Genomic DNA, 26713 nt, shown 5'->3' on the forward strand with positions numbered 1-26713 from the left:
AAGGGCTTCCCGTTCTTTCCTTTCAAACACAGATACCAGCTACAGCACATTTTGTCCTCGTGTGTCACTCAGAATTATTTGGGCATGACGTTTATTCCCACGCAACACAAACAGTGCATGGAGGAGTGGGGGAACAGCGACATTTGTTTTTCTACTTTGGATTCAATTTTGCTTATAAGACAGTCCAATATCACGATCCTGTTGTTTTTTTTTTCTTTTAAATAATCGTACTTAAGACATGAAAAAACCACTTTTTCCCTTACAATTAAAATTCACTGATGATCCACACTCAGCAGTTAAACTGCTTGGTTTTGCTCATCATCATCAAGAAGTATTTGACTGATAGAGCTGAGTTTAAAAGCCCTGATTAGCACATGAAATAACATAAAAGAGCCAAAGAAAAGCAGAGCTTCAGATCTCTCAAATACAAACACCCCAAATAAATAAACCCTGGGTGTTGGCAAAGCTTGTTTGTGGGGTACTCAACTCAAGATAAGAATCCCCCCCCAAAAATGGGGGGTGCAGGGATAAGCTTCCAAGTGCCAGCAGTACACCAGCCACTAATGAAAACGGACCTGACAAATTCAGGTGGGAGCAATCCTGTGCTGACTTCTCTCCCAGTGAAAGCTCAGCCCAAGGGGAAGCAGCTAAATAAATTCAGGGGGCAGCGACAGAAAAGCACCTTTTGCTCCTCTCAAGTCTTTCTGAAGGATCTTAATAAGCACAGCAGAGCAAAAGCAAAAAAAGACCTCATTCAGTTTTAAAGATATTTAAAGCATGTTGTTCCTAATGGATTATCATACTTTAAAATAAAACCAGCTCCGACGTATTCAGCTGAGCTGCATCCCATAACACCAGGCGCTTTTAGAGCTGGCCTTAGAGTACTCCCATTAAAACTCCATCAAATCATTACCATCAATTTGGCTGGGGGCAGGGTTTTAACCTCAGAGTGCATAATTTGGGGGAGAATTCAGAAATCTAGATACAGCTTCTTACTTACTAAGGGTAAGTTATTCATGCGTTCTGCTGTCTCCCACTCCCAGATCTATTTCTGGGATATTCAAGAGTCTGAGTGTCCGTGGGCTGGGTTCGAGACCTCTGCCCTTGCTCCCCATGTGCACATTTGTGTTGGTGACATCTGGGTCCAAACTGGATGCGAGGAGGACTTGATGCCCTCTGGGACACCATTATAGCTTCCAGCCAGGCTTTGTCATTCCACCAGTCCCGATCTGTACCAGGTGCCCGCACCAAGTGAGCCCGGCCCTGTGCATCCCTGCGGGCCCCTCGCAGGGACAGGGTGGCGGGCACGGGGCTGCAGTGGCGATGACATGCCCAGCCCCCCCGGCACCCCCAAACACCACGCTGCCCCATCCAGAGCTGCCTCCGCGGCCCTGGTTCTGCAGAGATATACAACAGGGTCCCATTTTAATTTCATCCTGTGGATCAAATAATTGTTTGGATTTTAATATTGAGTCTACGTTTCAGTGATTTGCATTTAAATGTGTTGTCAGAGAACTTCCAGAAATCTTTAATAAGAAGAGCGATTTGCATTTTAATGTGCACTTAAAGAATTTCAAGAAATCTTTTCATGTGAATTGTGTTATCTGAGCAATGCTTACATTTGAGGGGAATGAGAGCTGCCAGTTTGCTAAGTCAAAGTCAAAACTACTTTTTGGAGCTAGATGAGATTTGCTGGACTTTGCTTGAAAGAGCCTCACTGAAGACGAGCCTAGCAGGGAAAGCCGGGAGCTGGGCGGGCAGTGGTGAGACGTGGGATGGCGCAGGGGAGGCTGTGGAGCCCAGCCTGTGCTGCTCGTACCTCCCATCCCGTCCTGTCCCATCCCATCCCATCCCATCCCATCCCATCCCATCCCGTCCCGTCCCGTCCCGTCCCGTCCCGTCCCGTCCCGTCCCATCCCATCCCATCCCATCCCATCCCATCCCATCCCCATCCCATCCCATCCCATCCCATCCCATCCCATCCCGTCCCGTCCCGTCCCGTCCCATCCCATCCCATCCCATCCCATCCCATCCCATCCCGTCCCGTCCCGTCCCATCCTATCCCGTCCCGTCCCGTCCCGTCCCACCCTCTGCACCCTGGGCCGGGGGAGCAGGACAGCAGCACGTCTTCTTGCATCCATCAGCACCAGCAGCACAGCTTGAAAAGCCAGGGAAAGAGTTTGCTTTTCTGATCATCAGTCTGAGCTCACTCTTAAGTATAAAAACCCCTCCAAGCTGATGTTGAAACAAGCTCTTTCTTCTTCTTGCAATAGCAGCAAAGAAACCACAGCTTTGATTAGATTTTCTTATTGAAAAAATAAATTTGTACATGGCTCTGGACTACCTTAACAGAAAGTCAAATTTCTACTCTGTTCAGACTCATTATGTTCTTACTTAAGCACTGTCGCTTATTTCCTCCACTGAAATTTCATCCACCGAAATTTAAGAGTTACATGAAGTTAACTCGCACTTCTAGGTTATGGGAACACAGACAGCAGATCTAGTCCCTACCACAACACTGCAACTGAGCTTACATTTAGAGCAGACGAGCCCCGATCGCACGTACAACACGTGAAGCCCTGGGGCAGCCCGGCCTGGCCCCGCAGCCCGCCTGCCCCCTGCGCGCCCCCACCGAGCCGCGGGGCTGCCCCACGCGGCGGCCGGCCGGGCTCCCCGGGCCACAGCCACGGCACAGAGAACACACGGAGCTACCAGTGGCAATAGAGCCTGATTTCAATAAAAAGATGAAAACAGACTCATTACTAGCAGCAGGTGGAGGGCCTCCAACGCTTGTGGATGACTGTGTCCAGAGAAGGGCTCCGAAGCTGGTGAAGGGCCTGGAGCACAAGTCCTGTGAGGAGCGGCTGAGGGAACGGGGGGGTTTGGGCTGGGGAAGAGGAGGCTCAGGGCAGAGCTCGCTGCTCTCTGCAATGAGCAGAGGTCGGCCTCTCCTCGCAGATAACCAGCGATAGGACCAGAGGGAATGGCCTCAAGTTGTGCCAGGGGAGGTTCAGGCTGGGAAATGAGGAGACATTTCTGCTCAGAAAGAGCGGTCAGGCGTTGGGCCGGGTTGCCCAGGGAGGTGGTGGCGTCACCGTCCCTGGGGGTGTTCAAGGAGAGGTTGGATGTGGTGCTTGGGGACAGTGTTTAGTGGGTGATGTAGGTGGTAGGGGGACGGTTGGACCAGATGATCTTGGAGGGCTTTTCCAACCTCAATGATTCTGTGGTTAAAGTCGGCTCTTTCTAGGTACCCGGAGTAACTTGCAACTAAGACAACGCCGGTGGAGTGCAGGAACACTGTCCTGGTACTAAACAAATGCAAGGCTGAGGCATTTATCAAAAATAAATGACTTTAGGAAAACAAGATGCTTATTTTTAGAAGACGACTCGCTGCCGACAATGTTCCAATCAGTTCACACAACTTCACCGGCTCCCAGTGACTCACGCCGCTTTTACCCTCTCCAGGGGATGCCAGCACACACCCGTGACAGCCGCTCACTGCGCACCGCTGCTGGCCCCCTGCACTGCAACCGCTGCGAATGCAGACTTCTTTTGAGCTGAAAGACAAACTAAAGAGCTCAGGTTCAGCCCCTTGGCTGTCCTCTCCCAGCCTGAGGTTTGCTAAAACATGAAACATTCTCATCCTATGCACGACAGAGAGATTTGTAAGCCAAATATATACACGTGTGTGTGTACTGCTTTCGAACAAGCGTGCTTTCCCAGCAGAGCTTGCAGCCCACAGCCCTGCAAACCTGCAGATATTTTACAGTGCAATCAAAAGTTTAAAAAAACTTCAATTAGCCAAGTGCAGACATATGCAAGGAGACAGCACATAATTAGTGAAAAGCAAACTAGATAGTTTGGAACTTAAATGATCTAACACATAATTGGTACATAAGTAAGAATATTTGTTTGTTTATTCTACATGGGGTCACCTACTGCTTCCACCGAACAAAGCTGTCAGTGGTTTTAAAAGGAGTAGGCTTCTGTTTCTTCAGCCAATTATTTTCTCACCAGAGATCAGAGCATCAATAAAAATGAACAAATAAACCAGTTTTTGATCAGCTGAAATATTGGTTATGTGGGATTTTTATCATCTTCTTTATTGCAATAAACATAAACAAAGAATCGCATATGTACCAACACTGCCAACTCTTGTAATTTTTCTTAGCACTTTGTGACAGCTGATGTTTATGCTCATCCACCTGTCTAGAGATAGGGTAGTTGTCGGTTTGGAGGATTCAGGATTTATTTTTAAGAACAAGTGTTGACCCCGGGGTTGCAGGAAACACCTGTGAGCTTCCATCTGGGGGCTAGGTTACTAGTAAGGGCTCTTTAATCATGGCAAAGACAATACAGCTGCTTCACGAGGCACCAGTTTTATAAGCACAGGCTCCGAGGGCTCTGGCTTTTTGGAGGAGGTCAGCTAGCAGGAGGAAGCTGTTGTCCCTGGTGATGGAGGTCCTCTGCTTGCTCTTGTAAGTAAATCCCATGGGGTATCAAATGAAAGCGGCTGTTCTGTGTCCTTTCAAAGATCCATCTAACTTGTTTCTGTATTTCCTATTATCAGTAACCACTGATGCACCAGAGAAAGTGCATGGGGTGGTCTTTAATGCTTGATGGTAACTTGTTAAGGAGAAAGCAGGGAGCCAACGCAGGGTCTGTGTTATTCTGCACTGAAGTAATGGCTCTAAGCACAGGGAAACCCTTCTTCTCCTCTCCTTTGTAGAAGCTAGCTCTGTATTTCTGGTAAGCTTGTAAGATATAAGCGAGTACAGACCTTGTTTGGCACTTCTGAGACTGTCACGAGCACAGATAGTGTAGTGCTGCCCTGGGCCTGAGCCCAAAGCCTCCCGGGGGGGTGAGCAGCACCACAGCCGCTGCCCTGGGCACCCTCCTGCCTGTCCCTGCGGCTGCCTCAGCCCTTGCCTGTGTAGCTGCGGCAGCAAGCGCTGGGCTCTGGGTCAGGAGTGCAAGAGAAGCTCTGAGTGCTCCCAGGGTCTGCAATGCACACAAAATAAAGCTTCAGGTATTCAGGCTAAAAATAATTGAAGGACACTGAAATGCAGCTAAACTCTCAATTTCCCAGTACTAGTGAATGGACACAGCAATCTCTCTGACTCTAAATCTATTAAGAGATTTCTGTGCTCTTACTGAGGGCCTTGAGATTAGTAGATGCCAGCAGCCACTGAGCAAGGATCAGTCAGGTGGAAGCGGCTTCCTTTGGGAGAGTACGGGATGTGTTCCTGCCCTACAGAAGGGCGTTGCTTTGTACGAGGCTGGATCCAGGTGGATGTGGTCAGGACAGTTCAGTAAGGGTGTGAATGCTGTACATCCAAACAGCTCTTGGCAAGCTGTGTCTTTGTGCATTTGTCAAAGCTGACGTGTCCTTCAGAAGTGGCTGTGTCACTGTACGCCAAGTCAGTGCTGAACACGATGGAGCGTACGATGACAGGCAAAAATATGGATGAGTACTCTGACATACATACAGGCATCTCCTGGTTTGCATTTTCAGCTAGGAGTACAGGAAAATGCTTCAGATTAAAAATGCAATGTCTGGAAAGGTCTATAGCCTCCAGGCTACCTCCTCGCAGCCCTGGAGGTGATGAACTGGCTTCCCCAGAGCCCCACAGGGAAAGGGAGGAGATGGGCAGGGCTCAGGCACCTGCCCTTCCTGCACTGTCTCCTGCCTCGGTCCCACAGCTCCCCAGGAGGAAAGGACACAGAAGGGAACAGCCTTTCTGGAAAGGCTGTTGAAATATCCCTGACTTTAGTCATGCATATTTATGAATTTGGACTTAGGGTATCGCAGCCGGAAAATTGATAACAATGTTCTAGCAATGAACACTGTTTACATAAACAGTTAGAAACACAAATGATCAAATATCCAATAACCTTATGCAAAGCAGTTTTAAAGGAAATATTTTTTCCTAACAAAACATTTTTTAAGGTTTAACTTAATCTGTTCTCTTCAGTTACTTCATCTCTCGGGAATAAGCACATTAAAACAATGACAATCTGAACAAGCAAGAAAAGGCATTATAGTGTCATTATCAATACAAACCAATTTAAAATGCTTCCCATATTTAGAGGAGGGCTACAGCGTGATTGCAAACAAAACCTCTGATCACTTTTTCAAACAATGCTTAATCTGTTCTATAGCCATGGCTCTGTAGAAGCTGCATCTGCAAACAAAAATTACAGTATGTAACCAAACTTGTCACCACAGCTGAACAAATACATTCTAGGTAATATTTTACTTATTTCACTGTTTTGGAATATATTCAAAGCCAGGACACACAACTTTCAAATGTCTTAATCACTGGTTCTTTTTCTGGGTTCCTCCATGCAGCATTTCCCTGTGCCAGTTGCTCATGAGCAGCACAGGATGGAAACACAGCCCTGGAAGACCATAATTCAGACTGATGAAATCCAGGTGCAGGAAAATCCTTCTCCCCGAGGTGATGGTTTGTTATAAAAAGCAGTATAGTGGACACCCAGAATATGATACCTGAATTCAGTTGTGGGATGTCTCCTGTTTGTTTTTTTTTAATTCATGGCTATAGAGTGTAAGCAGTTGTGCTGACACGGATCTCAGGGAGCAGTTTGATTTTTGAGCCCTCAAGATGTAGGTGGAGTGGAGCATGGGAAGATCTGCGTGTGGATTGCTCACTGCTTGTCCTAGGCTTGAAGAATAAATGTGCCAGGAGCATCTGTGTTAGGGGTGGACTGTTGGACATGCTCAGTTTTGTAGCCTGAGCACTGCCATTGCCTATGGGGCCCCTGCCAAGCAGCAGTCAGGGTCAAGTGATGGCTTTTCCCCCAGACAGAAGGACCCTAAATACAGAGGCAGGAGCCTCAGTGGCCCGAGGGAAAGCTAGGAGATGGCTCCTGCCTGTGAAATGAGCGCTGCAAGGAGCACATGAAGCTGCCTGGCAGCTTCACGAAGAGCAGGTCTCTGTAGTGTGAAAAGGAAACAGTGTGAGGAGGCTCCTGGGGGTCTGGGGCTGTGGCTGCCAGCACCAGCTGGGACCACGCAGCTCCCAAAGGGCCTCATCCTGCTGCAAGACCTGAGCCGAAGCCAGGCTTGGTGGGAAGGGGGAGGCATCCTTCACATCCCACAGCAGTTTGGTCTCTGAAGGCAATGTTTCAAATGTGATGTGAAGAGCAAGATGTTAGCAGTCCCGAGCTCCTTAATCTCCCCACTCAGAAGCAGCAACACAAACTTTCAAACATTTCCCCTTCTGGGGGAGAAGGTGGCCAGGTGTGTCACTGCACGGTGTCCTCACTCTGCTGCTGGCCCTCTCCAGACCCCGTCACAAGGGGAAAAACATGCTGGCTACAGTAAGGAAGCAGCTGTGAGGCTGCAGTGATGTCAAGTTGCTCTCATATACAGTCTTGTAATGGTTTTTCATGAAATATTCATAACTCATCCCATCCCCGTTAGTACTTCAGCACCTGCCGGAGCTGTGGAGCAGGAGTGGTGCCGTGTGCCCTTGCCTGCTCTAACGGTGCTGCACAGCCGCTCCTCCCCAGTGCTCCCAGAAAACACAAATTAGCTTAAACACCCCTGGCTACTGCGCAGGCTGCTCAGTCAATGTCATCTTAACCGGGATAATTATGGAAAATACTAATTATCAGTAATGGGTGGGAGGTTATGATTTTTTTGTGCTCTGGGAGATCCCGAGAGCCCTCTGCACGTCAGCATGGCTGCCCTGCAGGGATGAGCCTGGGCACTCCCCCCTGCAGCACCCCGGGAGCAGGATGAAGGGGAAGGGACCCCACACCCTGGGCAGTGCCACTGCCTTTTGGGATGGGAACAGCATCTTCTGAACACTGTGGGCCCTAACGAGTGCCTGGGGCTCGTTTGCATGCAAGAGGAATGAGCAATGGCAGCAGGCATGAGGGAGGATAAATGAACCTGATTATACCTACACCTGCAACTATCGTCTTTGCCCTTATGCCATATGTTTGCGTTGTCTTTTGTGGAAACCTTCTCTGCAGCTGTTATTGCCAGGATGTAAATGTGAAATGCATCAAGGACAGGTAATAGACCAAGATTTATTTTTGCTGGTCCAGTCACTTGGCCACAGCCAGACCTCAGAAATGCATTCTCTTGTTAGCAGTAAGCCTGCAGATGTTTGCTCACCGAGTTAACCCTTGGGATGTGTTGCTTTCCTCAGCTGAGAGATCTCACCTGCCTGCAGCTCATTTCAAAACCAGGAGGTGCTGGGACTCTCCTGCTTTGTGGATTGGGCTCTACATGAAACTCCAACACCACAGACCAGTGCCAACTTCCCAGTGACCAGCCTGAGGACAGGGCATGGGTTAGATGGGGCAGTTGAAGCTGTCCCCAGCTCAAAAGTCAGCCAGAGCAACAGCTTTGTTTCATGCTGGGGATGAGAATACTGCACAAATGATCCCGAGGAGGGAAGAGGCTGAGGAATAATAAGTTGGGGTGGGAAGAGGAATGTAAACATGGACTCTGTCAGGAGAGCATTTGGGGGCTGAGAAGACCCTGTGCAGCAGAGCCTCTGCCCCGTTCCTCGTTGCCATCCCACAGCTGGCACCCGTGCCCGCCTGTGGGGACCAGGCGGCAGCACGATGCCCTGAGCCCGACAGGGAAGGGTCAGGCAGGAGGGAGCTGTCAGCAGCGCACAACAAACCCCCGCTGAGCAGGGAAATCAGGGAGCTGTGTCAAACCTCGCCCTGCTGAGAATGTGCTGCCAGCATTGGTCCCCAGCAGACGTGAAGCCAAAGCAGAATAAAGGCTGGCACACCGGGGGCTGGCCTTCAACATGTGCAGAAGCCCTTCCCCGGATTATGGGACACGAGGCCAGAGAAATTGTATGGAAAATGCACACAGGTGCTTCATGCAAAGCACTGATATCTTTGCATGAAAATCAGTGCTGCGTGGTAGGTGTAAAGTGGTTTGCTGAGGGGCAGAGGCTGAGCAGAGCCAGGGCACCAGCTGTGCTCGGAGCCGCGCTCCTTCCCCTTCCCGCGGGTCGCAGGGAGCGCAGCACCAGGCCCAGGGGGAATCAGAAGGGCCACTGGGAAGGAAACGGCCAGTACACAGAGGAGTTTCAGGCAGAAGTAGATGTTTTTGATCTAAAGTTACAAGGAAAAGAGATGAGAACATGGGCACGTGTGCATGCACACACAGAAAAGAAAAAAATGACAAGGAGAGCAATAATAATAGCCAGAAGTAATTTGTTCTTAACCTGTTAAAAATAAAAATAGCTAGTGAACAAGTTCACTACGTGGACCATCTGCATTTCATAAGCATAAGTTAAAATCCTGACACCATCTGTTCAGTTGGAGTTTTAATACTGTACCAATATGCCAAACCACAATTACGTTAGCAAGGACAGCAGCCTCCTCATTTACCAACAACTCGCTGCCATGCTTTAATGAGACAGGGGACCTAAAAGCAGCCAACTGGGAGCAAAACGAAATGGGTTGCTTGCTGCTGCCCCTGGCACGGGGTGGGCAGGCACGGGTGGGCGGTGGGACCCGGGGAGCCGCCACCGCAGCGTAACCAGGTGATTTGGGCAGGAATTGAAGGCTAAAAAGCAAACAGAAAAAAGCCTCTGGATTCTCACGGAATGTAATTTGTTCGCAGTGCCAGCAGTGCATTTGCCATCCTGCGGAGCTTGCTGCCTCGGTGAAGCCCTTCCAGGGGAGAGATCCATCACCGCCCTGAGAGGGTCCAAGCCAGCCGGCGCCGCGCAGCGCCGCTCGTCGTGGCTCGGAGCTCGCTACCAGCCAGGCATCCGCCGCAGCCACCTCTCGTACCTGTGTCTGCCTCTGTGATGCACCAAAGGGATCCCAGCAAGACCCAGATCGGCTGGCGCTGCGAATGCAGGTTGAGTTTGAATTTGATGTCAAATGTACATTTTGTGAAGTGTCTAAAAAAAACCTTCTTTTGACAAATGAGCCAAGCAAGATTTACACCATCTTTTAACTAATTAGTCCTAGGGAGGCTGGTGAAAGCCTTTGCATAATTTTTATTGGTTCTAGTGGGGAAAAAATCCACTGAAAAGTGGAAATTAATATAGTATCTGTCAAGCCTTCTTCAGTGATTTTTTTTTTTTTGCTTAGCAGTATTCTATAGTTACAAGCCATACATCATGTTCTGTACGTCCTAGGATCAATTTCTTCAAGCAAGAGAACTGGAAATGTGTTCATTTTCCACTCTAAATGATGTAAAATGAAAGAAACTGAGGCAGGAGAGGGAAGGAAGGCAAAATACTGACAAGTGAATAAATCTTAAAGACATAACACGCAAACATTTTTTCCTGATCAATGGCACTATATAAGCATGTTCATGAAATTTAATTAAGTTCTGTGCCTCAAAGAAATCCATGTGCAATAGTTCAGTGTAATTATTTATTTACTGTCTGACATGTAGCTTTTAGCTTTCATCCAGAAAACGATCGGTTTCCGCTGCATTTTCGTGAGCAGGTGCGCAGCAAGGAGGCAGCAACTCAAATGGTTTGTGGGAAGGCTTCCTCTCCTCTCCTCTCCCAGCCTGCAAGTCGACTGCCTGCTCACGAAGAAAACCTACGGCCGTGTTTAGGTGTGCTTCGAGTACGATGTGGTTTGTATCGAAGCCACCAGCACAGGTTTCTACAGGTGGACTCCTGCAGCTTTAGGCCCCAGGCTGTGCCAGCATGAAGCACCATGCGCAGCCCCTGCTCCCTTCCCTGTGGCGCTCAGCCCGCAGGGGGACGTTCCCTGCTCACAGAGGACCAGGACGCATCCTGCACCGCATCCTACAGCGGGAGCCCCCGGGGATGTGCAGGCGCTGCCACCGGCCGCATGCGGCAGCCCAGGAGGCAGCCGACCTCTCGGCACATCGCGCAGACAGGTGGGTGAGCTGACCCCATCCAGCCACTGCTTCGTGCCCTTCTGCCCCATTCCCCCAGGCAAGTTTCACTATTTTCCTTGAAGGCTGAGATTTTCAGAATCTAAAGAGATAGGGATGTCACGTTTCTTGAGACAAAGCAGATGACTTTTTTTATCTTGTTTTTATCTTTCTGTTTTTGAATTGCCATGTTTTCGTGCAGCAATTTTTCCCAAAGGAGAAGATATTTAGATCCAGGATTTGGCTTCAAAACCCACAGGGGTTTGAATCTGTCAGCTTGGATTGAGTTTCCACAAACTCATCTCTTTGCAGGATGTGGATGTGTAGCATTGCATCCGTTCAGCTTGTTTCATCTGTAATGCTAAGCCCAAAAGAAGAAATAGCTGAACAGTATGGGGTCCTGGTTGGAAAGAAAAGGAACAAAATCCAGTTCTGCTGCAGCAGATGTGGATGCTATGGGAGCTGTGGCTTCTGCCTGTTTACATCCAGACCTTAATGACTCCATGATCTTTGTCTGGGCTGGCAGAGGTGCCATGGCCTTGGCAGAAGCCCCCTGGGGGAATCAGCAAGGAGCACAGTGAGCAGGAGCCTGGCCTCTTCCCGGTGGTGGGGATCTCGCCAAGGTGCGGCAGCTCTGCCCACAGGCCCAACGGGCACTGACCTTTCAAACCCTTTGCAACAGACTGTGGCTTCTGCCTCCACCTGGGGGACTCTTCAAAGCAACTGACTCTTTAATCAAATCTTTACTTGTGGAAGCATTTTCATCAGCCTCCTTATTTAAATATTCTTTGTCTACTTAAAATAAGGGAGACCAGCTTTCTATCTGCAGACTCTGCCTTGGAAGAAGGGAATGAATTATTCCTCAGGTAATATAAGTGCATTGACTTGAGAGAATACAGGATTTGTTCTCCTGAATGCTCACAAATGAATGAAATCAAGCACACCCAGGAACAACTCCCTCCCAGCTAGGAAACACATGCCTTTACACCTTGATAACTGTGACTTCACCTGGGCAAGTAACAGCACCTGGGGCCTGCACATGGTTTAGGTTAAACATCTAAAAGAATGAAAAAGTTTAATCAAGCTATGGGTGCAGAACCTCTAACCTTTCAAGGGTTTAAGAGACAATGGCAGGATCGAGAGAAAGTCATTCTATCCCAAAATGCCAGGGATGGCAGAGGTAAATCAGACAAAAAAGCTTTCAGGCTACAGTATGTCCTGATAAAATTAATGAGACTAAAGCAACCCACCTTCAAGAAGTTGTCAGTGATATCTTTCAGATACTGACCTATCAAGAAAGCACAGCTGTACTTAAGTACACTGAATAAATTTACTGTGTGAAACAATGAGATATCTCCCATAACAAGCCTTCAAATTAGCCAAGCTGCATGGGAGCAACCACTTTTGTCAGTGGAAAGGAGCCAGACAGGGATAATGCCCTGCAGAAATGCTTGGTCCTTCAGCTGTTGCACCTGCTGCATCCTTACTGAGCTCATCAAAGCTTTTGCAATTAACCTGAGGTCTTTGTATTTACTCTTCTATCTATCAATATATCAAATAACACTACATATTAAAAATAATGGAAAAAATCTTATATAGTACTACTCATGCATAAAAATATTACAACTGATCTGTATTGGGCCATTAATTCAGAAATACAATTCCCCCCCTTAATTCTGCAAGAAGGTACTCATTTTTAAGGAAGATTTGCTTATAAACTAGGGGTAAACCTTTTTTCCACATTTATACTGCAATGTTGTGCTAAACAACAACAACCAGGCACCCACTTGATGACCAGTCCCCTGCATGGGCTTTGATGATGACCTAATAACTAAGAGAGAAACCCAAAGAAAGCTATTCATCAAATTCCTCCTTACTGATGTCTGCGTGTTAGAAGCACGGAGACTTTAGGTTTTCAATGAAGCATCCCAATTTTTTCAGCAGCCCCCGCCTTCTGCTTTGATGCCCAGCCTACGCTCGGTTGCCATATGACACCACACTAAGGCAAAGACTGCAAGAGAAAATTCTCATTCGATATGAAAGCATCCATTACCAATACAGGTGTTACATTTAGTTTAACTGAAGATCAGTAGTCGAATTCTCATACGAGTATGCAAACAGTAAATTTGTAAAAGGCCTTCTTTTTCCAGGCTTGAGCTTAGCCTCTGTAATCCTTCTGTTCCTATATGGAACAAAATGTTCAACTTCCCCATGCTACAAGTGAAAAACCTGAGCTGAGAAAAAATCAGCTCTTCGTAGGAGCATAAATAAACATATTTTCAAGCTCTCTGATGGCATGCTCCCTCAAGCTTTGCTCTGAGTTTTTGGCCTTGAGAATATTTAAAGTGCAAAATTCAGCCAAAATCAGCATGTTCCACTGGGTTCTATTTCAGCCTGATTTAATTCTGGTGTAAAAATATATTCTGATTCAGTTTGATGGAAATTCAGTCTGAAGTTCTTAAAATAAGATTCCTCCAAAATATGCAGAGACAGAGAACTTTTTCTTTCGGTTTGGCTCTCAGGCCCTGGACGAAGACGGGTGCAGGAGCAGAAGCGCTGCAGCCCCATCCCCACGCGCAGTCGGAGCTCAGGCCGGGGGCAGCGCCTTCGTGCAGCTCTTCCCTCTGGAGTACTTCTGGGCTGGGAACGCAGAGCAAAACTCGGATTCACGCTCGTGTTTGAAATGAAAGATTTGGGGCTGCTGTACTTTTTTTTTTCCCAACCAACTCCAGACCCCCGTGTCTGGAGCAGGCCTGGAGGGGTTTTCAGATGCGGGCTTAAAGCAGGCGGTGCTCTGCAGGCTGGCAGCGGCTGCGACTCCCCACCGCGAGGCCAGGCAGGTGCCAGGCTGCGGTCAGAGCCGGGGCAGTCAGGGGGTGCATGAGGCCGATGTGCCTGGGAATGGTTTCACATCATAAAGGGAACAAGGGTCCTAAGAAAGGGGAGGACTCGAACAGCAATTTTCCAGGCGCCCCAACTGCTCTCTGGAGAAATACGCACTCACTGCAGGGGAATTGCCTCCCTGGGGGCTCGGCGCTGCGGTGAGCTCAGGGCTCTCCGTAGGGGCCCCGAGGAGGCAGCGGGGATGTCGAGGCGCCAGGACACCCAGCCCCTCGAGGCACAGGCCAGTGATCACAACTCCCGGTAGCCAGCCAGACCCAGCACTTGTTCAACCAAGTCATTTCTACGTGAGGTTTTCACAGTGGATTACAAACCAAGGCAGCCAGGGGTTTCTTCACTGCATTTTGGGTAAGGGAATATTTTAGCTGCCTTAGCAGCTAATCAATGAGCTCCTATAAATTGCTAATCACTGTTAGTAGATTCAGAACAAGTACTAAAAAAATTTTAACGCCAGTAATTTATGAACCAGCTTCCTAAGCCCATCCAGTTATTACAGCTGTAGAGTGCTCGCACCAACACTCGGCTTACGGACGGGAAGGTATTTTACATGACTGGTAGTCGATACAAAGCGGTCAATGGGATCACACTCTAATTGAACAGTTCATATTTATGGCTATTTCAACAATGCTCATAACCAGCTATCGAAATGTAAAAAGTATTATCACAATTCCAGGCTTCTCACTTAAAAAAAAATATTATTAGAAAACTAATGTAACAAGATAATTTGAGAAAATTAAGGAAAACAGCCTACACAGTACTCTGATGTCCAGTATGCTGCTCACTCCCTATTTCATTTGCCACTACTAGCAGAGATAAAACCAAAGGCCATTCACTCCAAAAGAGAAGTCCAAAGTTCTTAGGAAGGCTTTAGTAAGGGCCAATAGCACCAAAATAAAAAACAGCCTCCCACATGACTAGTACAGGGAGATGTTATCTTCTGTACTGAGCTTTGATATCACATATTGGTCATCATACCTGAATTTTTACCGACTCCAGAGGCATTGCAGATGTTCAGCCCTCCTCGAATCATCAAAATTATAAGCTCAATTACATCATCAAGTTTAAAGCTCGATGTCCATTGTTCCTTAAGATTTACCCTAACCTAGTGCACCTGAAGCACTGGGTTAAAATCAGGCTGCGTAACAGTGGCAGAAATGTTTTATGTTGTTCCAGCATTAACTTGAGCGTGCCTTCTGAAAGTAATGGGCTGAAATCGCTCACAGAAAATTCATCGGAATGTCCAGTTCATTCGCCGTTACATTTTGGACACAACTTAAGAAATTCCATCAAGTCTAACTCCTATTTTCTTCCTTTATAAAAAAATGGTTTTGAGTTAGATTCATAAAAGGTTACTGTTACTCTTTTCAAAGATGTAATTTAGATCTTGCTTCTTGTCTCTATATTTACTGTATGTTAGACTTGAACTTGAAAAGCCGAAAAAAAGGAGAAGAAACTGAGAAAATGTTGTGGTTACAAATTTAAACAAATCCAGGATGACTTGAAAAAAAAACCTGCTGCAAGGAAGTGTTTGTCTGTATATACAATATGTTGCTGATATTCATTGAATGGCAAATATCTGTGTTATGTTTTCTTATTTACACTCCTTGCTCTTTCTGATTTCTTTTTTCCTTAGAACCACCACTACATTTCAGCAAGTTTTAAAAAAGGCCTGAGCCCATCAGATGGAGCAAAGCCCTGGAAGACTGGCTGCTGGGAGCGATTCCTCCCTGCTGCGCAGACACCAGCCCAGCGAGACCGGAATATTTTCTCCTCTAAGTCACCACCCCACGTGCCCAGCTGTCCTCCCTCCGAACCCGGCGGGCGCAGGCTGGCGGTGCCCTTTCCTTATCTGCCCCGACGGCAGCTCAGGGACGTCTCGCAGGGACATCTCTGGGTGTGTTACGGTAAGGGGACCAGCCGGTCCATGGAAACGTACTGCGGGATCTCATGCACACCATTCCTGGAATCCAGCTCCAGAGGGGTTGGGCTGCAGTTTAAAATACAGTGATAGTTTTCCTAAATGCCAGCCCTGCTTCGTTAATCCTTTAGTCGTCACAGTCGCTCTCTGGATTACGGAGCAGCAGCAGCAGCAGCAGCAGCAGGACAGCCTTCGCAGCGGAGGCTCTGCCTCCAGGTGACCGCCAGCCCTGCAGCAGCGGGCCATGAAAGCCTGCCCGCAGCCCGCCATGGGCCTCCCAGTGCAGAGCCAGTACTCCCAGCATCTCCCCATACCGCACTAGGCCTGCACAGCCCTTCTGGTGGTTTGAAACGACGGGGGAGTCCCAAACGTCAGGCAGCTGAGCAGACCAAAGGCCAGGCCCCTGCCTCCTCCAGCAGGGCTCGCCCTGCCGCAGGAGCTCCCCGGCCCGCTCCCGGCACGGAGGCCCTGTGAGCACGGGCGGGCAGGTTTGTGTTTTCCTGGCAGGAATCCTGCCTTGCTGCCGAGCAGGGCTTGCAGCAGAGGGAGGATTTGCACCATTAAGTTGTACGTTAGAGCGGCAAGGTAACAGATCTATATATTCATGTTAAACATCTATATTGAACGTTCGGGTCGATGAAGATCCTACCAAAGGCATACGGAACGCCAGCCAGGCCGTGAACGCTGGGCAGCGACAAAGGCCGGTACGCAACGGCCACCCGAGCTGGTTCCCAAACGTCGCTATTCATACATCACTACAATGAAGCCTGAGTCCTGTACCCACCCAGTACACTTTTTCACCAAGCTTTGCTTCAGTTATCCCTGAGCTGAAGATTTTTAGACTAATCTAACAACCGGATTCGATATTATTGGTTTCCAATAAATAATAGCATTTTTCATCTATGGAACAACTCTAATCAAACTGACAGTCTCTGCAGGCTTCTCAGTCTGCCATGACAAAGTGGGAAAACATCACCCATCACTCAAGTATGACCAGAAAGCTGGGAGCAAGGTCCTTGTGACTCCCGTGAATACGCTAACAGACTTGGCTGACTGCGCTACACCCCCACCACGTGCAGACGAGCATCCTTGTGAGCGCTCAGAGAGTTTTGGTCAGCGAGATGGACCAGGCTCACTGACAATGACAATAATTACCTGGAAACAAACATCTCCTGTCTACAGGAAAGGAAGACTGCATTATTCATCGGATTAGATTTTATTTTGTTATCTTTTAGGTCATTTTTATCTTCACTGATATAAAACCAGACAAAACAAACTACTAGAACATACAGGTCTATCAGTTTAAAGGTAAAGGAAAATAGGTGGTTTATCTTCTTCATCTAAGCCTTTGGCAGCAGAGCTGTAGCTGTCACTGCACAAGAGGGTTCATCTTGTTAGGCAAATTTCTACCACACAGTTCATTTATGAGTCAGCGATACGCACATCAGCGTGCGATCTTTTAGCTCTGCTCACACGTACAAAGGGGCTGGCCGTGGGCGGCTGCGTTATTCCCAGGGGATCGTGTTGGACGGACGACACCGGGATCGCCCCAAGGATGCGTGTCCAGTGAACAGCCATCAGAGCACCCTTGCAGAGGGTATCGCAGAATCACGGAATCATAGAATATCCGAGTTGGAAGGGACCCACAAGGCTCATCGAGTCCAACTCCTGGGTCCCCAAAGGACCACCCAAAAAAATCAGACCACGTGTCTGCTCAGCTTTCCTTCTGCACAGCCCCAGCCAAGAGGTCTCATCTGTTTAACCCAGAATCTGACATCTACTTCAGAAATACCTCAGCCTCCTACCAGCAAGTGACAACAACACCCAGCCAGCATCCTTGTGAAAGAGGGAGGCGAGGAGGCCGGAATTGAGAACCGCCGCTAGAGCCAGCGGAGGCAGCGCCCATCCTTCAGCAGCGAGAGCCTTGTCAGCTAACGGCTGGCTGTCGGAGCTGCAGGGCCAGGAGTGCCCCACGGTTTCCTTGGGGCATTTGCAGATGCCTGAGCTGCAACCTGCGCACAGATGTGAAGTGCCCAGTGCAAGGCGAGGCTTAAGCCAACCAGGCCGGTTGTTCGGATTGCCTCACATTTGCTCAGATTTTGCAAATGGCCTCAGGAAGGGCAGGGACAGGCATCTATCTCAACCTCCATATTCTTTTCTGCCAGTGAACTTGAAGGAGCTTTTCTCAAGCCCTCTCCACCTGCCTGTTGTGGGGAAACATTTGGGATAAATTGAAGGCTTGACGTCTCTAACAAATTATCTTGGTGTAGCTGTCAGTACCCCCATCTTTTCCCTAGTTCTTTCCCTCCAGATTGTGTGTGAATTTTCTCACCCTTTCCTCCATCTGTACTTCTATATTTGCTCCTTTTTGCCTAGTGTCTCTCCTCTCCCCCTCCTTTGCTGCTCCAGCTGAGCAGAGGGCAGCCGGTGCCTCGTGCTGCGGGCCGTGCCCCTGGCCGGGGAGCCACGCGAGCAGAGGCAGGGGCTGCCATGATGCACTGCAGTCAAGACCTCCCCCCTGCACCAGGGACTGTTCTGAGAGCCTGTTACAATCCCTGCCGCTGAAAAGCAGAGAGAAGGGACGTGCCACAGGGTCCTGGGGGGCACAGCGATACCCCAAGGGGCCGAGATGCCACTTCTCCCCACCCTAGCCCGCCCCACAGCCACGTCACGCTGCTCCCAGCTGCTCTGCAGACACACACACGCGGTGCCGTGTCGCTGACCCGCTGCCCGAAGCTAAGGCCTCCTCCTCCTCCTCCATCTCCAACCTGTCGTGTTGCACTTCTGGCACTCACAGCGTGCACGTGCAGGACGGTCACCCACAGTCCTGGCAGCTCTGCGCGCCTGCATCCAAGCAAAAAGGGCTGGTGTGTAGGTTACGGGACGTGGTGAGAAGGAGCCTGCTTCTGGCACTGCGAAGCCAGGAATGGGGCCAGGCTACAGAAGGCTGAGCCAGCCCATATGCTTTAACACCACCACCACCGCCACCCCCCAGCACGCACCAGATGTTCCCGTGTGTATCTGTGATTCATCCCATTGTAGAGGTTGGAAACAGCTTAAAATGAAGATCTAAGCAGAGGCTATCACGCTCTTCAAAGATTTGATTGTTTGGAGATGGGGTTTTACTTCAAGATCATTGACAAAACAGGAGAGAAAACCACCAAAGTGTTCAATTCAGAAATCCAACTGTAGGTAGTATTTTTTTTTTTAATTTCATTGACATAACAGAAACTGGAGGGAAAGAAGATGCACGAGCGGAACCCCCATCCCTTCCTCCACTCGTGCTCCACCTGTGAGCAGGAACGCAGGCTGCAGCTCCTGCCCACCCACCACACAGCGACTGCGTTTCAAAGAACTGCTTAATTATGGGCCTAATGGATCAGCACAGCCTGTCTCCAAACCCTGCTTCGCCTTGGCCTACTTGAAGCTGGAGCGGAGCCCAGCTGCGCTCCCAGGATTGCACTGTCATCCTGTGTGCGGGCTTTGCAGCCCATCTCACCACCCACTCAGCAAAACAGCTGCAGGTTTGCTGTTCTGGACGCTTTCTGCGTGCCCTGCATTTCGGGAAAAGCTCCTCCACAGAGAACACGAATCTCCCATTAGCCTTAATAGCACCTAAACTTGAGCGAGGGGATAAACTATCATACAATATTAATCACGCAGTGCTGTTAACAGCACACACTGTACCCATGTGAATAGCTGCACGGTTTACACCCCCATCAGCCCATCTGATCTACTTCCAGAAGGATTTGTGTATGAAGAATGTTCTTTATCTTCATGCCAACCACAGCTATTTTACCTTTTGAGGAGTATTTGGCGCACGCTGTGTGTTTGGTGCATCAAAACACTGTTTCCCCCTCTATTCTTCTTCCTTTGGAAACAGTCGTCCCTTCTCAGCTCTGGACCCCCTCAGCTGTGCATTTCACAGGAGCTACTGAGCTGCTCTGCGACGACCACCTTTGCATCTCTCTAACCAGTTGTTTTAGACACCACCCATGTTTAGGACCATTAACCTGACTGCAACAGCTTGATGAATTAATGCTAATATAGACACAGTTGGCAGCTTCTAATTAAATAATTATGGCTAAACAGCTGCAGAGAAGTTGTAATATTCCACTAGAACGCCAGATGTCAATTTTATTGGTCCTCAAAGTTTAAAATGAAAGCCTTTGGGAGGTTTGGAAAGGGGCTCCTTTTGCTCCAGGTGAATTCTGCAGGCACCGTGCTGCTCCCCGCGCCCGGCTGCGGCCAGAGCCCACGCACACCGCTGGGAACCTCTGCAGCCCCCAGCAGCTCTAGCACAGCAAGCAGCAACCAGCACGAAGCATAACAGAGAGATTTGGATTGAGATAAAAGAGTGGTTCGGCATCACAGTCATTGCTTTGCCTAGGGAAGGACCCTTGGAAAAATCCATCTCTGAAACTGCACCAGTGTCAAAAATAGACAAAACTGGTATGAGCCAAATGCAAAACCTGTTGACTGGATACATCTTTCCAAGAACTTTAATTGAATTGGGCATTCTGTGTATTGGTGGGAGAAGATTTTGTGATGCCTGCTATAAAATTTCACTCTCCAAAATTCGTAAGGTACCTCTCATCTTGGTAGCCTAACTGTAACAATGTGGAAGCAAAAGGCAACCTTTGAAGGTAAAAATTCAAGTAATATGGAAGTCAGTAGTCTGTGTTTGTTAATTTGTGTAGAACCTACTTTCATCCTCTCTTCAATTAGCAAAACATTGAGCTTATAGAGAACTTTTTTTCCCAATTCTAAATTTAAATACAATTTATTCTAATCCATTCATTTAACTACATGAATTGTTCTCCTCTAACTTGTACAAGACACTATAATTTTCAAACACGAGAAGCCTAATAATAGAAATCATCTATCCTTGTTAGCATATGAGCCGATCCAAGACCTTTGAACCATTTTGCTACGAAATCCAGCTAGAAAACTAATTTTACGTAAATCTATGCATGTCAAAAATACAGATGGCTCTTCAGGATGCTAACTTAAGCATCATTACATAAGCAGACTAGGGTTGCCTGTTGAGCTGAGACACAAGAGTAGATGGCGCTGAACCCAGTATTACACACCAACTATTCACTTCCTGATACATCTTTCATCTAAAACTTTTGTCAGCTCCCCACATTACCAAGCCTGCCAACTGTAAGCATTGCACACGGCGTGGCAGGTCTGCAGGCAAAGCAATTTTTATCCTTCTTTAAATCCCTCTGCCCAAAGCAGCAGCTGGCTAAAGCCCATTTGTACAAATGGACTGGGAAAATGTTCCATCCTTCACCCTCTTTAGATGAAAATGGAAGAAAACATCCTCACGAACCTCTTGCACATTTAAGCACAGCAGTTGGGGAACGATTTTCTGATACAGAATTATAGAATCAAAATCACCCTCGTGTTACCATTGGTAACAGTACCTCTACCTGAATATCAACTTAGAAAGTTAATGAGCCTGCTAGAGCTATCAGCTAAAATTACCACAACAGTATGTGATCCGATGTGATTGCAGTAAGCAGGGCAGATACTTCTCATTACGAGGACTGTTTTTCATAGGCATGTTGCATAACAAGGCACAGCTACTCGCCTCTCTCTGCTCTGAGCCCTCATTTCAGAGCACATCAGTTGGCTCTGAGAAGGCTCCCCGTTGAAAAGCAGCCAGGGGGACGGGATTTTGTTTTCCCTTCCCTGCATGTAAGTGTGTCGGGTTTGCTGACAGATGGTTTGGCCGACTACGCTTGACTATTATCAAGCAGCTTTTACCTTTGCAAACTGAATCCCATTTGCAGATTTTCTGTAATTAAATCTGCAGCGCGTTTGCAAGGCTCGCATCGCATCGCGCTCGCAGGCAGAAGCGTGCAAGGCCCGCGGGCGGCTGAGCCGCACAGCCAGGGGCACGGAGCCTTCGCCGCGGGGATGGGCGCTTTCGGCAGTCTGTGCTGCCACCTAGCCAAGACCAAGGCACCGAGTTCAGCCCTGCTTTACCTTTTGCAAGCTTAAACTGAAGCGTATCACCCCAGAGCAAAATAAAGCTTCGGTCCGCAGCAGACCCAAGGAAATGTGCACTTTCTGGGCTTTGAGAACCGTACGGTCAGAGACGGGCTTCGAACAGGCAGTTACGCTTCCCTTAGAAATGCCTCGTACTTACGGTAGAAGACATATTCAGTGTAGCTGGACCAGACCTTGTCGTCAGTGTACTGATTGACAAAGGAAGCCGTCACAGAGGAGTTGCAGGCCACCATGTGGAATCCACACTCAGATAACATGTCGAAAGCCCTCTCCAGATGCTTGAACTTGAGATAAAACCTGGAGGTGTACCTTTCTGGAGCTCTGTCTGGGTCTCTGCTTTCATTCAAACTTTCTCCAAAGACCTCTTTGACCAGAGCAATCCTTCCACAAACCAAAATCCTTGGGACCCTCCTGAATTTGGCGTCTGCTTGGCTCTCCCTGCCAATAGTGCACGACCCCCGGTACCCAATGGTAATGAATCCCCACTTCCGATCCGATGGTAAGAGCGACGAGGGTGGGCATATTCTCGTGTCACTGCCTTGGGAGACCTCTTCATAGTCACTGTGGCAATAATCGTCGGGGCTTTGCTTGCTGTCATCGGGAGTCAGCAGTTTGACCAGGTCCGGGAGCTGGAAGTACTCAGCCTCCCTCTTGAGCCTTCCCTTCTCCGGGAAGTGGTCGGGCAGAACCACTTGCTTGTCCCTGAGATAGTCCAGAATATAGCGGAAAAGAAAGCCATCTCTGTCGATGAAGAATCTTCCCTTAGAGTCCTTAGCCAGATCGTTGGCTGTCTCTCTTTTTGGGGTGAACATTTTCCACAGCAGGGAGTGAGGGGTGCCAACCAAGGTGGAGTGGCGAGTGAAGTAAACCTGGCCACCCACGTTTAGCTCCACGACCTCCGGGAAGGAGTGCAGCCCGGTCCCTTGCTCCCGAGCAGGAAGGTAAGTCCTGCAGTTGCCACTTAGAGCCATTGTATTTTAAAAAGGAAACCAACAGCAAGGAGCAGCAGGACGGTCGATCACGGCAAAGTGTAGAATAAGGCTCCCAACATTAAGGAGAAATGGGGTGAAAGGAAAGTGAGGAAACAAAAAAAAAGAGAAAAGAAAAAAAAGGTTTGTCTAAAAAAACTGGGAATTGTCCATGAGTAACTGTGTGGCAGAAGTGGCTTGTATCCTAAGCCATAGGGGCTGGAGAGCAATCACTTCACGAAATGCAATCACATCATCAGATCTTCCAACAAAGCCATCAAAATCAAGGTCAAGCCAAGCCTACGATCCTTCACGGATCTGTTAAAAGGGAAAACAAAATAAGACACAAATTATTCTCTTAAGCAACCCAGAAATTGCAACAGAGAGAAGCCGATGGTTTTTGAAAGCCGTTAGCTCTCCTGCTAAACAGATCTATTTTTGCCAAGTTCTACGTTCCTTTTCGCAAGTACTAACCAAGGGAAGGACTCCGTGTGACCCCACGGTTTAAAGACAACACACGGCTCATCTTTAAACGAGCATCTGATTCAGACATGCAGCTGAGGCAGGGGGAACGGCAGCTCTTACCTTGGTTACAGGTAACGCACAGCTCTGTACAGGAAAGCAACATCTCAGGACACTCAGAACACACACACAGGCACACGGAGCCCGGTTAGTACCAAATCCGGTCCCGGCAAGGGGCAGCAAAGGCGAGAAAAGTGCTCTTAGCAACATCCACGGAGACCTCAAGAGTTAAACCGAGTCACAGGAAAGTTAACCACGGCAGGTGACGAGAGGAACCGGTACACACAGCACGGCGGGGAGGGCAGGAAGAAGCAAGGAGCAAAAAGCACAAAACCCCAATAAATCCGACCGGGGTCCTCGGAGCGGGGTCGGGGCAGGGCGGCGGTGGGCGGATGACTTGCAGAAACCCCGCGCTACGGGCGGCCGGGCTCCGGCGGCTCCCGCGGCGGCAGCGGCCCCGGGCCGGGGGGCGGCGGGGACATGGCCGGGGCGCCGCGGGGCTGCCCGGGGCGCTCCGCTCCGCTCCGCTCCGGTGCGGTGCGGTACGGTCGGGTCCGCTGCCCCGGGCTGGCCGCCGCTCCCGCTGCTCGGCTCGGCTCGGCTCGGCTCAGCCCGGTTCGGCGCGGCTCTGCCCGGCTCAGCTCGGCTCGGTGCGGCTCCGCTCAGCGGCGCGGGGCCGTGCCGGCGGCGGGCGCTGCCGATTGCATCATCCCGGCGGAGCGGGGCCGGGACCGCGCCAGCACCGGGGACAGCGCCGGGGCCGCCCCGCCCCGCCCGCCCCGCCCCGCCGCCCGGTGCCGGCCAAGTTCCCCGCGGCCACCCCCCCCGGTGCCCCCCCGGTGCCCCCCCCCCGCCGCTCCCGGTGCGCCCCCGCCCCTCGCACGTGCCTGGCCACCGGGGGGCGGCGGAGGGGGGACCGGGACCGGCGGGGCCGCGGCTCTGCCCCGCCGCTCGCGCCCCTCGTGCCCCGCCGGGGGGCGGCGCGGGGGGGCGGGGGCAGGCGCCGGGGCCGCGCTCCCCGCGGCCGTGCCCGTGTCCGTGCCGGCACCGCCACCTCGCGGCAGCCGCCCCGGGCCCCGGCTCGCTGCGGGCGGAGCGCCCGGCGCCCCCCGGCCCCGCGGCCCTGCAGCGGGCAGCGCTCCTGGCGCACGTCGGGCCTGGCGCTGCTCGGGGTGACGGCGGGGGGCACAGCAAGGCTCCCGTGCGGCCGGTGCGCAGACCCAGCGGGAGGCTTCGGGGTGGAATCGCCGTGTGCGCAAGCTGCCCGCCCAGCCGGCTTCTGCCGACGCCTCCGGCAGGTCCTGAGAGCAGGGCCAGGAGCACGACCCAACGCCACGGCACGCTGACTGTCAGCGGCACCGCTCTAAGGGCTCGGGGGGAAACCACAACTTGGGTACCTGCAGATTTTTCAAATTCGTGCCAGAATCAAACCCTCGCTTTTTACCCCAATTAATTCACTAAGCGAGAAGCAACGGCCAAGGTCCCGACCACGGACCTGTCCCTCACCTCCGGGTCTCACTCCTCATTCCCAAACCAGCACCTGGGGCCGCGGCAGGGGCCGCGCGTCGCAGCCCAGGAGCAGGCGAGGCCCCGCGCACCTTCACGCGCGGCTCCCGCAGGCCGGCTGCAGGAGGGCTTGTCAGGCGCTCTCGTCCTTGCAACGGAAACGTAGAGGTGTGATGCGAGGACATGTTAACTCAGATGTACCCATCGCTTTTTTAAGAGTTTGGCATAGTCAAGGCATGCAGGCTTTAACATCTGCACGACCAGGCAGATGAAATGATAAGCTTCCTTTGGGATTTACGCTCATTAGTGCTGCCCCGGCTCAAAGCAAGGAGCGTTGCATCAGCTTTTTCAAATACTTTAGTTATTAATGTTAGTTAATATGCTTTAATAATATTTAAATCAATTTTCATAAAGCCGGTGGGGTCCTGTTGGCAGGGCTTGGAGAATCAATTCACTGTGCCCCGTAAAAATTGACCTTGTTCAGACCAGCACCAGGGACACCTGTGATCGCACAGCGGTCCGAGTCACAGGCGGGGTGACGGAGATCCCCTGGGCAAAAGTGGGAACCACACAGCAAGTCTGATGTGCAGGCACTCCGGCAATGGAGTGAGCATAAGGTGCTGTGAAGGATTCTCACATCGATACCGTGTGATTAGTGAACACAGAGGTATTTAAGCTCTAAGTCTTTTGGAAAAATTATAATCAGAATTGCCCTTTGGATGGAACAAAAACTGCAGAATTTTAATCACAACAGCTTTAGAAATGTATCTGCTTCTGCACCTTTCAAATAATAAACAAAAGAAATTAAACTCCTACTTTTATTTCTTTACACAGGATGCTGCAATCATTTTACTGTAATACAACGTAATATCATTTCCTTTGATGCAGTGACTTCAATAGTAGAAGCATCACATAATGCTTCCTTGCTAAATACAAGCCACTGGCCAAATCCATCAAAATGCTGCCGGACAAGAGTGAAACTTGAAAATCTGGGCCAAATGCACCGGTGACCTAAATGTAAAATATGTGTCAGGACCACACCACACTAAGGACCTTACCTATTCAGCTGCAAAACTAAAGCAGCTCATTTAAGCACAGCTACAGTTCTCTGATGGAAAAGAAAAGCAGCATCTATCAAAAGGAGGAGGATGAAGCATGTCCCACTTTTAACAGATGCCTACATAACCTTCAATATAGCTAGGGAAAAATTTAGCCCAAGCTTAGAGCGTATGTTCCAGAAGTCACAGCACAGCTATGCTTAAACCCGATACACCAACGATATGACATCATTCACAGGTTTGAGGCCACTCCTTGTGACAAAGTGCTATGTTAGCATCCAAGCTTTCACAAAATCATGGGACAACTGACTTCATCAAGTTCTGTGGGTGCTAAAAAAGGGTAGGTGTCTTAAAAGAAGCAGCAATGGATGTTAGAAAGGGTAGTATTCAGCTAAGTCTATAGTAGCAATGGTACGTACACACACCACCTTACAGCTCGCAGTGCGAACACACAGCTATAAATACGAATCAAGCCGCCCACGCATAACGAGAAATGTAGAAGCTGTTTATCAGCATTTAGCAACACCACACTGAACTTCAAGGCACTCACAGAAGTAGCAATAATTTCTAGCAGAAATTGAGGGAGTCATTCTGGGAAGAAAAAAAAATATCTAAGTTGGATTTTGGACATAAGATTTCAGCTAAAAAGCCACATGGGAACTTTCATCACTCTGGGTGATTTTTAAACACAATAGCTAAAATTAAAAAATAAAAAATAAAAAGGAAGAAAGTAAAGCTGTACTTTCAGTTCTAGACTTACGCTCTGATTTAGAAGTGACTTCATGGTGCACCAAAGGAGCCTCCAGCCGCTTGTTGTGTAACTCCCACTGCAGCAGGACAGGACTCTCCTGAGCCTCAGAGAACAGCACAGTTGCTGAGGAGGGTGGCGTGGCGAAGAGAAAAAGGAAGGTCTGGCCCCAGCAGATGCTTTGGGCCCAGCTGTGGCCTA

General features: G+C 49.5%; 1 protein-coding gene and 1 long non-coding RNA gene across 8 annotated transcripts in view; one reads left to right on the forward strand and one right to left on the reverse strand.

Annotated features, from left to right (window-relative positions):
- Positions 1 to 23917, reverse strand: part of KCTD16 (potassium channel tetramerization domain containing 16) — a 61127-nt gene extending 37210 nt beyond the window's left edge. Inside the window, exons 1-3 of one of the 3 annotated variants that reach the window (XM_080554855.1) lie at positions 23264 to 23915; positions 21850 to 22996; positions 4493 to 5515 (exon numbers count right to left, since the gene is read on the reverse strand). In XM_080554855.1, the coding sequence (XP_080410981.1) occupies positions 5310 to 5515; positions 21850 to 22681 (1038 nt within the window). In that variant the 5' untranslated portion in view covers positions 22682 to 22996; positions 23264 to 23915 and the 3' untranslated portion in view covers positions 4493 to 5309. Of the gene's footprint in view, positions 1 to 4492; positions 5516 to 6191; positions 9112 to 21849; positions 22997 to 23263 lie in introns of those variants that run through there. The other 2 variants (XM_080554854.1, XM_080554853.1) reach the window with 2 other exon arrangements.
- LOC308177490 lies at positions 3585 to 15351 on the forward strand. Of its 5 annotated transcripts, none has more exons than XR_013939164.1 (4): positions 3587 to 4478; positions 9626 to 9868; positions 10105 to 10873; positions 11183 to 15351. It is a non-coding gene; the product is annotated as an uncharacterized lncRNA (long non-coding RNA). The 5 variants fall into 5 exon arrangements; XR_013939165.1 differs by having other exon boundaries at positions 10108 to 10873; XR_013939166.1 differs by having other exon boundaries at positions 3588 to 4478; positions 10152 to 10873.
- Positions 23918 to 26713: the final 2796 nt, after the last annotated feature.

Source organism: Anser brachyrhynchus, assembly GCF_964034855.1.
Source record: "Anser brachyrhynchus genome assembly, chromosome: 14".
NCBI lineage: Eukaryota > Metazoa > Chordata > Aves > Anseriformes > Anatidae > Anser > Anser brachyrhynchus.